The sequence below is a fragment of the Camelus dromedarius genome, chromosome 2, assembly GCF_036321535.1.
Source record: "Camelus dromedarius isolate mCamDro1 chromosome 2, mCamDro1.pat, whole genome shotgun sequence".
Lineage (NCBI taxonomy): Eukaryota > Metazoa > Chordata > Mammalia > Artiodactyla > Camelidae > Camelus > Camelus dromedarius.
This window is the reverse complement of record NC_087437.1, coordinates 108,702,754-108,715,157: the sequence shown is the minus strand read 5'-3', so window position 1 is coordinate 108,715,157 and position 12,404 is coordinate 108,702,754. Positions and strand designations below refer to the sequence as shown.

Genomic DNA, 12,404 nt, shown 5'->3' with positions numbered 1-12,404 from the left:
AGTAAAGTAGATTGCTCTCCACAATGCGGATAGGCCTCATCCAATCCGCTGAAAGTCTGAATAAAATAAAAGACTGATCTCCCCAGAACAAGAGGGAATTCTGCACCAGATAACCTTTGAACTTGCACTGCCGCCATCAGTTCTTTCTGGGTCTCCAGCTTGCTGGACTGCCTTACAGATCTTGGGACTTCTTAACTTCCGTAATCACCCAAGCCAATTCCTTAACATAGAACTCTTCCTATATGTACACATCCTGGTTCTGTTTCTCTGGAGAACACTGACTGGTTTTTTGTTTTTGTTTTTGTTTTTTTAAATTTTTATCTTGTTGAATACTTGATAGACTCTTTCAATGTGATCAGTCTCTTTCATCGGTTCTGGGAAATCTATTTGTATGTTTTTCTTTGATTTTAACTCTCCTCATTCACTGTCCTTGGCTCCTGGAAATCCAGTCATATAGTTGGAGATACACCTAGATGTCTTCGGGTCTTTTTTGGGGGAGGGGGGGTCACTGTTTATTTATGACAAATATTCCACATCCATGATCTTTTCCAGAAATTCTTTGAGATGATGCCGTTGGCCTTGGCCAGTGGGAGAGTGGAGTCATCTGACTCGCCGATCCTGTGAGTAGCCCCGTGGATGGCGTAGGTTTTTAACTGGCGGTTGAACCTCAGCACGTTCGTCAGGATGGACGCGTGGTCCTCAGCGCCGATGATGCGGTTGCTGGCAGAGCATTTCCGCGGCTCGTACAGGTCCATGAACTCGCCGGCAACGTTCTGCATGATGAGGCCGCGCCTGACGGCAGCACGCTGAGCGTGAGTGCAGAAAGGGATCGGGGTGGGGCGGGGGGGTATTTTTATTCTGCCTGTCTTAGATTTGGCGGCCTGAAACAGACTCTGGAGTGGAGATCTGTGTACAGGAAGTTCATTGGCAAAGTCTTCTAAGAAACTGTACCTGTGAGGGAGAGAGAAGCAGGATAGAGTAAGGGGAGAAGTTGAGCTGTGATGCAGTTGCAACCAAGGGCGCAGCTGACCTTACTTACCTGGAGTTCTGGAGCTGAGATGAACCTTAGGACTGTCCTGAATTCAAGCAAGGGGACTTGTGTGCCTTTGGGGAGAGGACATAACCTTGAGCAGACAGTTCTCCTTCCTGAGGGCAATTCCTGGAGAGAGGCTTGGCTGTGAGCTGTCAGCAGCCAACAGGTGGTGGAATGAGTGCCTTGGTCCCTAAGGGGAAATCTGGGTGGTACATCACAGCACCCTCTACACAATCTGTTTGTCATTTTTAGGGAGATTTAGGTTGTCAGCTAATACATTATCTCTTTAGTTGAATATAGTCTTCTTTTTGTCTTTTCTATTCAGATTTTTATTTAGCAAGCCTTTTTTCCCCCAGTATAGGGTTTTAAAAAGTAATAATCTTTTGTTTCATGGATATAGTATCTATTCTCATCCCTCTGAGATTTTCAATTGTACTTTTTTTTTGAAGTTTCCATTTGTTTGCTGTATAAATTCTAATTTGTCTGGTGGTTTTCTTTATTCATTAGGTTGTATGTTTCTCTTTCATGGTGTTTATTTACTTCAGATGTTTAATTTCTGGTTGGACGCTCATCTTTGTATTGAGGTTTTGTTAGCCTGTGTATGAAAGCAGTATGCATACTACAGTCAGCCTCCAGGGATTTTAGAAGATAAGGTGTGCTATGAGGCAGGGCACACCAGTAACTTCTCTTAAGGAAGGGGAGCTTCCTGTTTCTCTTAAGCATGGCCTTTGACCCAACACCCACATCCAATACTCCAGTCTGTATCTGTTATCTATTCAAGGCATGGAGTTTGAGGTAGCTCTAATGTTGATGGAATCAGCCACCCTGGTGGTTGCTCCTGGACTCCCTCCAACTCCTTATGTTCCCATCCTCTACACTTGATGTTCTCCTGGAATTACTCCTGACTTTCCTCCGACAGAAACATACTTCCTGCTCTTTTTTCAGGATGAGTAGAACACTATCACCTCACTCCCACTATCCTTTCCATCTTCCTTATAGCAAGTTTTCCTGAGTTACTGAGGCTGCAACCCTCAAAACTATGTTTTTGAGATTCCCCTGAAGCTCCAGTTTTAGATGAAATTTAACTCCCACCAGTTATTTACAACCACATAAAATTTGAAAGGCATAATGGAAGAGTCAGAGGCTGACTTCTTGCCTCTTATTTCTGCTGGCAAGCCAAGTTGCAGAAGAGTTTGATTTTTCTGCAACAACTGTGGCAGGATTCTCAGTCTTAGGCCTCTAGCTTCATAGATATTGAGAAGCAGAGCAAAATTTCTTCACTTTGCTGCTAAGGTTGGGGGCATATGGATTCTGGGTCTGGAGTTAGCAGCTGTAGCAGCTGATCACTGATTCCATGGTTTCCTGACTGTGGCAGTGCCAGGAGCTCAGTTCTGTAATGTGACTTTAACAGGTGTTCCTGGAAGTTCAGTTTAGAGCTGATCTTCTTTAAAACCTTCCAATGATTATAATACCAATTGGATATCCTATAAAAAATTCCTTTTAGTTTGAACTAACTAGAGTGGATTCTGTTGTATGCAACAAAACCCTCACTGATATATGGGGATTCTCTGTATTTTCTGGTATGTGGTGGTAATGCCTTCTTATTTCAGAGATGTTTTACATTTGCTATTTTAAGGGTGTTTGGCACCATTACTATTAGTGGTTTTGGTGGTATGGTAGTGAAATCCAATGCTTGGTCAGCAAGCTACAATATATACAATAGATAAACAACAAGGTCCTATGGTATAGCACAGGGAACTATATGCAATATCTTGTAATAACCTACAGTGACAAGGAATATAAATGGAATATATATATGATTGAATTGCTGTGCTGTACACCAGAAACTAACACAACATTGTAAATCAACCATACTTCAAAAAAAAAAATAGAAGCACTAACCTATTATCAATTTTTTTTTTTTTACTGAAGTATAGTCAGTTACAATATGTCAGTTTCTGGTACACAACACAATATCCCAGTCATGCATACACATACATATATTTGTTTTCACTAATAGCAAGCTTTAGTAAGCATAAACAATTGAAACATAAATTTCATGTCACTGGGCTCTGATGTCGAATACTAATCGTCCAAGTAAACTAATAAGAAAATAATAGTTTAAATGTTGGATAATAAAGCTGATAGAAAAAAAATGCTTAATCAGGCATTTTGATTTTGTGTTCCTAGTGAAAGTTCTTTTTTCTCAGAGGCAATGGAGTCTAATAGCATACTGTAACAAGGTATATTTCTTCTCTTAAAAAGGCTTTGGTACAAGCCTCTTGCATAAAAGATAATACCCTTCTTTTTTTCTGGCAAAAAACATTTAGCAGCTTCTTGTCTCACTTTAGCCTGGCTTGCATTTTAGTAGAAGCCACAAATTGCACCTGGTTCTCTTCGTGATATCCAAGGGTGGCACCAACCTTGATTAGTTTCCAAGTCTTATGCTGATATAAGGGGATTCCATAGAGGATTTCAGTTAATTCCACCATAGTTTAGTAGTTAGTGAAATAATGCATGAACTGAAGATAGATCATTTTTAGTGCATCTTCAAAATCCACCAAATCTTTACAACCAGAGAATTCCTTCCAATTTTTCTTTTTTGTTTTCATAAAGCATCAACCCCTCAAAGTTGATCACTACACTTAACACACGATGTGGGGGAGGGTATAGCTCAGTGGTAGAGTGCACTCCTAGCATGCATGAGGTCCTGGGTTTAATTCCTAGTACCTCCATTAAAAATAAATAAATAAATAAACCTAATTACTTCCACCCTACAAAAATGTTTTTGTTTAAAAAGAATATTAAAACAAAGAAACACTATGACACAGACTGGGAGAAACTATTTGCAAAAGACACGTCTTATAAAATACAGGCATCCAGAATACACAAAGAACTCTTAAAACTCAACAGTAAGAAAACAAATAACCTGATTAAAAAATGAACAAAAGATCTGAACAGACATCTCACCAGAGAAGACATACAGATTGCAAGTAAGCATATGAAAACATGTTCAACATTATATGTGATTAGGAAATCTCAGATTGAAACAATGAGATATGACTACTCATCTATTAGAATGGCCAAAATCCAAAAAACACTGATAACACCAAATGCTGGTAAGAATGTGGCAATAGGAACCCTCATACGTTGTTGGTGGGAATGCAAAATGGTACAGCCACTTTGGAAGACAGTTTGGTGGTTTCTTACAAAACTGAACATATTATGACCATATGATCCAGCAATCACACTCCTTGATGTTCACCCAAAGGGCAGGAAAACTTATGCCCCCCAAAAAACCTGCTCATGGATGTATATAGCAGCTTTATTCATAATTGCCCAAATTTGGAGGCACCTAAGATATCTTTCAATAGGTGAATGGTTAAATAAACTGTGATAACATTCAGACAATGGAATATTATTTAACTCTAAAAAGAAATGAACTATCAAGTCATGAAAAGATATGGAGGAAACTTAAATACATAAGATGCCAAACTGAAAAGGTGATATATGGTATGAGTCTAACTATATGACATTCTAAAAAAGGCAAAACTATAGAGACGGTAAAAATAACATTGGTTTCCAGGGTTTAGTGGGTAAGAAGGGTGAATAGACAGAACTTACAGGATTTTTAAGGCAGTGGAACTATTCTGTATGAAATGAGATGGTGGATACATGTCATTATACATTTGTCAAAACCCACAGAATGTACAATACCAAGTATAAGCCCTAATATAAACTATGGATTTTGGATGATGGTGATGTGTTAGTGTAGGTTCTTTGATTGTAACAAATGATGTTGATAGTAGGGAGAGAGTATGTGTGTGTGGGGGGAAAGGGGTATACTCTGTTCTTTCCATTCAGTTTTGCTGTGAATCTAAAACTGCTCTAAAAAGACTCACTAAAAAAAATTTTTTTTCGTATTTGGCTAGACTTAGATGTATATTTTTATTAAAATTATGGTTAAAAGTAGAGTCAAAAGATAAGCATGTTTTAGTTAATGAAATGCCTTCTTTTATTATTACTATTACCATAATTATTATTCAACTTAAAAATACTCAGTAGACCTTATAAATACAGTGATCAATGATGTACATATTGAAAAAAATATGTTTGACAAAATTGGTTTTTGTGCTTCTGATGTTGCTGTTGTTAATATTCTTATGCTATAATAATCTCAGTTAAAAATGTTGAAAAGAATCTCTCCAGTACCACACAGCCGGCAGAGTACATGGTATGGTCACCTGCCAATACAGCTGTCTTTGCATCAGCCAGTTGAATTGTCAAGATGGTTACTCATCCAGTGGATAATTTCACAACCCTCTTCTTAAATTTGGTTGCTTTAGACACATTCTATTCTGGAAACAAAGTCTAGACTCCATAATACATTCAGAAAGAGTAGATTCATGTCTTTTTCTTCCAGCTGGTACTGGTAGAGTTTACACATTTACTTCTGCACCATAGGAACAGCTGCTAGAAAAGCTGAAGTATGCATTCAGTTCCGATACTTTGGCATAATAGAGAGTCACGTAGAAGAGGGAGACTCCCACAGCCTGTCTGTAGTTAGAAAATTAATTCCTTTCAGTACTTTAAAAAAAATCTCTACAGGTGTTCAGGTCTTACGGACTTAGGACCAGCAATGACCTCATCACCTTCAGCTGGTCTAAAAGTTATCTTTGGCAGCTGTGTACTTTACGAAACTTGTTAATTATGATTGTTTTTCCTAGTTATAAGTCCTTCTGGGTAAATTTTTATAAAACATTTATTTTTATCGCTTACATAACTACATAAAATATTTTCATTGGTGTCAAAATGTCATGTTATTGCCAGATTCCATTTCAGTTTCTAGAAATTATTGGGAAGTTAATATTCACATTTTAATGGCACCCTTGCTGTCGTGTTAATCATACTTTACTGAAATTTATAACAGGAGTCATAATGATATTGTGTTTATACAGGATAAAGCACAGAAATAGACCACCTTTCCAGTTAACCTCTATGGTTTATGATTACCCTTTCCTTTTTTAAAAAGACAAACCATGAATGAAATTCAGTGTGTTTCTGAAGCTGAATTTTCATGAAAATGATTATCATGAGTACTTATCATTCACTTCTCTTTTAGGCAGTGATATTTTAGTTTAAAAGCCATAAACTGAATCTCTTTCCTGGCTTATGAAACTTTACCCTACCCGTTCCTATGTCAAGAAAAATAAAAATATTTTAAAAAGTAAGAGTAAGTAAGAAAGTAGTATTCCTACGTAGGCTTTTGGTTTCTCCTTAGAGATGTCGATTCAAGAAAACTCAATCTCTATAGACATCATTTTAAGAATGTAATTGTTTAACTGCAAAGCTACACTTTTGGGTAGGAAACACCCTTTGGAGGTTGCACATCGAAGCAATGTTTATTGATCCTGAGAAATGAGCTTTCAGCAGTAATCACGCTTACTTTGTCTCCAGCCTGGAAGAAGCCCCTGGGAGAACTGGAGGATGACGAAATGCTGACTTTCATCAGAGCATGTACCATCACTCGGAGGCTGTTCTTCACCTGGATCTTGTGTATCCCCTCCTGTGGACCGAATTGTGGTACCTACATCAAAATTCTTGCCTAGAAGCCATAACCCCTAAGGTGATGGCATTTGGATGTGGGACCTTTGGGAGGTAATTAGGTTTAGATGAGGTCATGAGAAGGCAGGACTTCATGATGAGATTAATGTCCTTATAAGAAGAGACATCATAGTTTGCTGTCTCTCTTTCTGCCATGTGGGTACATCCTGAGAAGGCAGCCATCTGCAAGCCAGGAAAACAGCTCTCAGACTGATCTCAGACTTCCAGCGCCCAGAACTGTGAGAAATAGATGTTGTTTAAGCCACTCAGTCGGTGGTATTTTGTTATGGTAGCCCTAGCTTACTAATACATCCCCCAAGGACAAGATACTTGAAGACTGAGGCACGCGCCAACAGTCAGGTGGGGAATTCAGATGGTGTTCCAGGCAGCTCAGGAACACATGTTTTAAAATTTCAATTATAGTTTACAAATAGAACCTCGGAGGATGGTTAAGTTGAAGAGACAGCCTTAAAAGCACTGCATTTCAGTGGGGTCAATGAATAGTTTGTAAGTCAAACGGTCATTTTGCCTGTACTGATTGCTAATAAAGGAATATTCTAAAAGTAGTTGTTATTCTTAAGAAAATTGTATTTATAGTTGAAGTTATGAAATGTTCTGACCTGGGCTCTATGCTTTCCTCATATTATTCTCATTAAAAATTTACTGATGTGATTTAAAATGTTTTCTACTTCATGACATAAATTTAGCAAAGAATAGGATTCCTATCAAAAACTTAATTGCATTCTTTTGACAAAGTTTACCTTTATGGCTTATTTATGCTAGATATGGTACTAATTACTTGGCAGCATGGGTGAAGATTTATCCTGGCAAATTTGGAAAAGCAGCTCAAAACTAGGTAATACACACCTGGAGAGTTTTCCCTCCAGCCTTCTCTCAGGCACCTATTATCTTGACTTTCCCTAAGTCATCAGAGCCTAAATGTAAATTACTTCTTTTTTCTCCAGTTTTATTGAGCTATAATGGCCCCAGAACAGTGTATAAGTTTAAAGTATACAACATAATGATTTGATATATGTATATATTGGGAAATGATCACCACAATAAGTCTAGCTGACATCCATGCACCTCACATAGTCACACTTTTTTTTTCTTGTGATAAGAACTTTTAAGATCTATTCTCCTAGCAAGTTCCAAACATATACTACAGTATTATTACCTATAGTCATGCTGTACATGACATCCCAGAACTTTCATGCCTGGCATTTTTTTTTAATTGAAGTGAGGTTGGTTTGCAATGTTAGTTTCAGGTGTACAGCAAAGTGATTCAGTTATACACATACATACATAAATACATATTTTCAGATTCTTTTCCATTATATGTTACTACATGAACTGAATATAGTTCCCTGGGCTATACAGTAGGTCCTTGTTGTTTATGTATTTTATATATAGTTATGTGTATATGTTAATCCCAAACTCCTAATTTGTTCTTAATAAGTAGGATTTGGCAGTTTCTAGGAGTAATTATCCTGGAAGTTTTCACCTTTTGACCTTTTGTACTTTTTGAATTGGGTGAAGGAGATCAAAAGGTACAAAATTCTAGCTTAAATTCCTAATTTTTTAAAAAAGAAATGGTATATGTATTTTTTCTTTAATTTATTTTTTGTTTTTTGTTTTTGGTGGGAGGGAGTTAGGTTTACTTATTTATTTTAATGGACATACTGGGGATTGAACCCAGGACCTTGCACATGCTAAGCATGCACTCTACCACTGAGCTAAACCCTCCCCACAGCTTAAATTGCTTCTAAAACTGTCAAATCCTACTTATTAAAAACAAATGCCAAGTATGTCTAATATTTATTGTACTATGTATTTATTCTTATGAAATATTGCTTGAAACAGTAAGGATTTGTCAAGCACATAGCTAGTTTTTGTCACATGTAGATCTATATCGTAACTAGATGTGTTGTGACAGAATTTTACCTGTAGACCTATGTTGCACATATTCGATCATGGTGGACAGACTAATGGTCCCCTAAAGATGTCCACACCCTAATCCCCAGGGTCTGTGACTCTTTTGCCTTACCTGGCAAAGAAGACTTTATATATATGATTAAATTAATGATATTGATGGGGGAGATTATCCTTTATTATTCAGGTGGGCGCCATGTAATCATAAGCCTCCTTCTAAGAGGGAGGGAGCAGAGTCAGAGCAAAGGTAGGAAATATGGTGATGGAAGCAGTGGTCAGATTGAGAGAGAGAAATTTGGAGATGCTATGGTCCTGGTTTTGAAGATGGAGGAAGAGAGTGAGCCAAGGTAGGTAGGTGGCTTCTAGAAGCTGGAAATGGCCAGGAAATGGATTTGCCCCAGAAGGAACGCAGCCCTGCCCGCCCATTTTAGATTTCTGATCTCATGAATTGTAAGATAATAAATTTGTGTTGTTTTAAGCCAACGAGTGTGGGAATTTGTTACAGCAGCAATAGGGAAACGATACTTCAATCACCATCGATGTTGTTTTCTTAACATGATACAACTAATATCAATTAAAGACAATTTAAACTTTAGACACTAGTTTCTTTTTGTTTGTTTTCTTTTTTTAATTAAAAAGTTTTAAGTTTCCTTTTTAGTGTGTTTCTTTTTTCATTTTTTCTTTTCCTTTTTTTTTTTTTTTTGTGTGTGTGTTATTTAGACACTAGTTTCAAATCTCTAAAGCCCCAAGCATGGCAGATGTAAAAGACTGGCTAATTTAAAGTTCTAACATGTACTGGCACCCCACTGAAAGCGGGGGAAGCTGGTAGTGGGCATACAGTGCTTATCCAGCCCTTTAATATCCAGGATGCTTTAGATCTGCACTGTCCACCCACCTGGGGCTACTGAGCCCTGAAAATTGGGCCAGTGGAAAATGAGATGTGCTGCAAGTGTAAAATACACTGAATTTTGTAAAGAAGAATGTAAAATATCTCATTAATAATTTTTAAAATATCGATCACATGTTGAAATGTTACTGTTTTGGACATATTGAATAAAATAAAATATAGTATTAAATTTCAATTGATTTGTACTTTTTGAATGTGAAATGAGAAAATTTAAGTTACATACATATGTTGGTCATATTATTTTTTTTTGGACGGTGCTGCTCTAAACAGATCATTCTATTAATGATGCGATTAACAAAATATAGATTATATACGTGCCAATTAATATTTATTGAATAGTAAGTATATAAATGCAGTTGAGAGCATTATTGGGTTTATTTATATGCATTTAATGCATTTAAAAATTAATATCTCCGTCTTTTTATAGTCACATCCTCCAGAAGTCTGCTCTCCATAATCTCGAGTTCAACTGTGGTAAGATTTTGAAAAAAGATCTGGAGGAAAAGCCTAAGGGATTGTAGAGAATACTCAAAGGTGACATTTTTGTATGGAAAAAAGGTGGTGTTTTCTGTAGTGGCTGAACGTGGTATTTGCACATGTTTTGTTGCTTTTCTTCCAAGTAAGGAAAGGTGATCTATAAATATGAAGACATTGGTACTATGAAAATCTTAATTTTAGGGTAAAGTAAAAAATATATTTTTCTCCTGGTGTCGGAATACTCCCAGTGAAGGCTTAGAATGAAAAAGAAGAGGCAGCTTGCCTGCATGAAATCATCCAATTGAAGCTGTTGGGAAAAATCTAAAACCTCTGGATTCACTAACACAACTGTATCTGGATGAGAACAGAACATGCTATCGAATGAGCTAGAGCTGCCTAGACCTTGGTGAATTTATGTGGTTTAGAAATATGGAAGCGACAGCTTCAACGTTTGGGATACATGTGCCTTTTTACTTGCAGGCACTAAGGATAGTTTTGAACCACTTAGACCTTTTTGTCTTTTCACAAAGACCTCGTGGACATGACATCTTTTATTTTTTTCTGGAGAAATAGATTTTCTTTTGAAATTTAGTCAATGTTTCATGAAGGCATCTAGCCAGTGTAATTTCCTGGACCAGAGTAATGTTTGTAGGCTCAAGAACTCTTAGGAAATTAAACAGTATCTGTAAGCAGTTATATTTTAGGTGGTGGTTATCTTAGAGCTCAGTGAAGAAAAAAACTATATGCATGTATGAGGAATATATATATATAAATGTATATCAATGCATATATGTTATGTATTAATATTATGTATATATGCATATATTATGTATGTAGCAATACATATACCAATACATATATAATATACATATGTATTATGTGTATTTATATATATTATGTATATATCAAAACATAATATGGTATGTAATAACATGTATATGTGTACACATATTGTGTATATGTACACATATATTCCTAATACACATACATATATAGTTGTATAAATGCAAAAGCAAAGTGATGAATATTTGATAAAAGACAAGGATAGACTTTGTCTTCTGGATACTCCATGACATTTTGGGCATGCCAAATATCACCTAGAACATGATGTTCACGGTTTGACCCTCAGCCTGAGCAAATCTGTATATTAAGGAAATTTATATGAACATTAAAATTTCAGTAAGTGAGTAAATGTTGTAAGTGATTCTGAGTGGAAGGATTTCTCCTTAAATTACTTGGATCATCCTTCTCCACCATCATTTCTTCACTTTATTTTGTAGGGGCTACCACAGCCAACATCTCCTGCTTGGTGTTAAATATTGACCATCTAACATGGTCTATGATGAAATGGCAACCTTTGAAAAGTTTTCCCTGCTTCTGATACTACCACTGTGTACATTTATCACTGTGGTATGTATATAGGGAACCCATCAGGGAGTAGGGAAAGCTTTTCAAGGAACATGTAGGTTGGGTGGAAGTCAGCTGCCAGAGGCTAATATCTGTCTGGACTTCCATTGGCAAAAGTCCTGTTTCTTTCCCAGTGGGAAATGGAAGGTATATTTCTTGGCTTACCAAGGGTATAAAAACATCCCCTTCATTAAACTAACAGCTTTCATGCTTCAAATAAATAATTCTCCTGATTTCTTAGGTAAGGTACCAATTCCATATAAATGCACTTACGCAGAACCTCGTGCAAGTGGTTACCCAAGTAGCACTTCAAGCCTCAGGGCTCTAGATTAACATTGTCAAGGCATGAGGCTGCGTGAAGACACACCACATTTACCTGCCTTGGGGCATTACTGAGATCAGTTGGCTCTCCCAGAGCCATAAAAACTTTGTATTATTTTTCTGCATGTATTATGCCATGAAATCATGTAGCCTTCTGGGACTTCTGTTGCTTGTAAAAAAAGTCCCAACATTTTTGTTGGCTGGAGTGCAGGGTGAGAATTGCTCACCACTCTTGCAGAGCAACTGGAGACCTCTTTTGGGGTTCACTGGTTAACCTGCACTGGAGGGCAGTTAATGAGCCAATGAGGGAAATGTTAACATTACATTGGAACATGCAAAGGTTCCTATGAGCATCAGAAGAGCTAGATGCATTAGGGGCAGTAGGGACACTGAGAGTCAGAATTCAGGGAAAGAACAAAGTGTTTTGTTCTTTTCTAAAGCATGCAGAACTCATTATTGTTGATGGAAATGAAATTTACAGGGCTGAGTGCCTTGAGTAAGTCCGAGATTGGAAACTCTTTGGCTCAACTTTATTGGCCAAAGAGTTTCCCTAAAGAGAAGCTTGCTTGACCTAGTGTGAGAACATTTATTTATTTATTTATTTATTTATTTATTTATTTATTATTTATTGCTTTCATAAATAATCAATACACGTATTTCTACACATAGTTTCATCACATTTGAAAAAAATATCCCAGCTTCTCATTGGTATAGAAGATATGG

At 36.9% G+C, this 12,404-nt stretch overlaps 1 protein-coding gene across 1 annotated transcript; it reads right to left on the bottom strand.

Moving 5' to 3' along the window:
* Positions 1–512: 512 nt before the first annotated feature.
* LOC105086841 (small ribosomal subunit protein eS21-like) lies at positions 513–779 on the bottom strand. The gene has a single exon (XM_064477151.1). It carries the CDS (start codon positions 777–779, stop codon positions 513–515), a length of 267 nt encoding a protein of 88 aa, XP_064333221.1.
* Between the last annotated feature and the right edge of the window lie 11,625 nt (positions 780–12,404).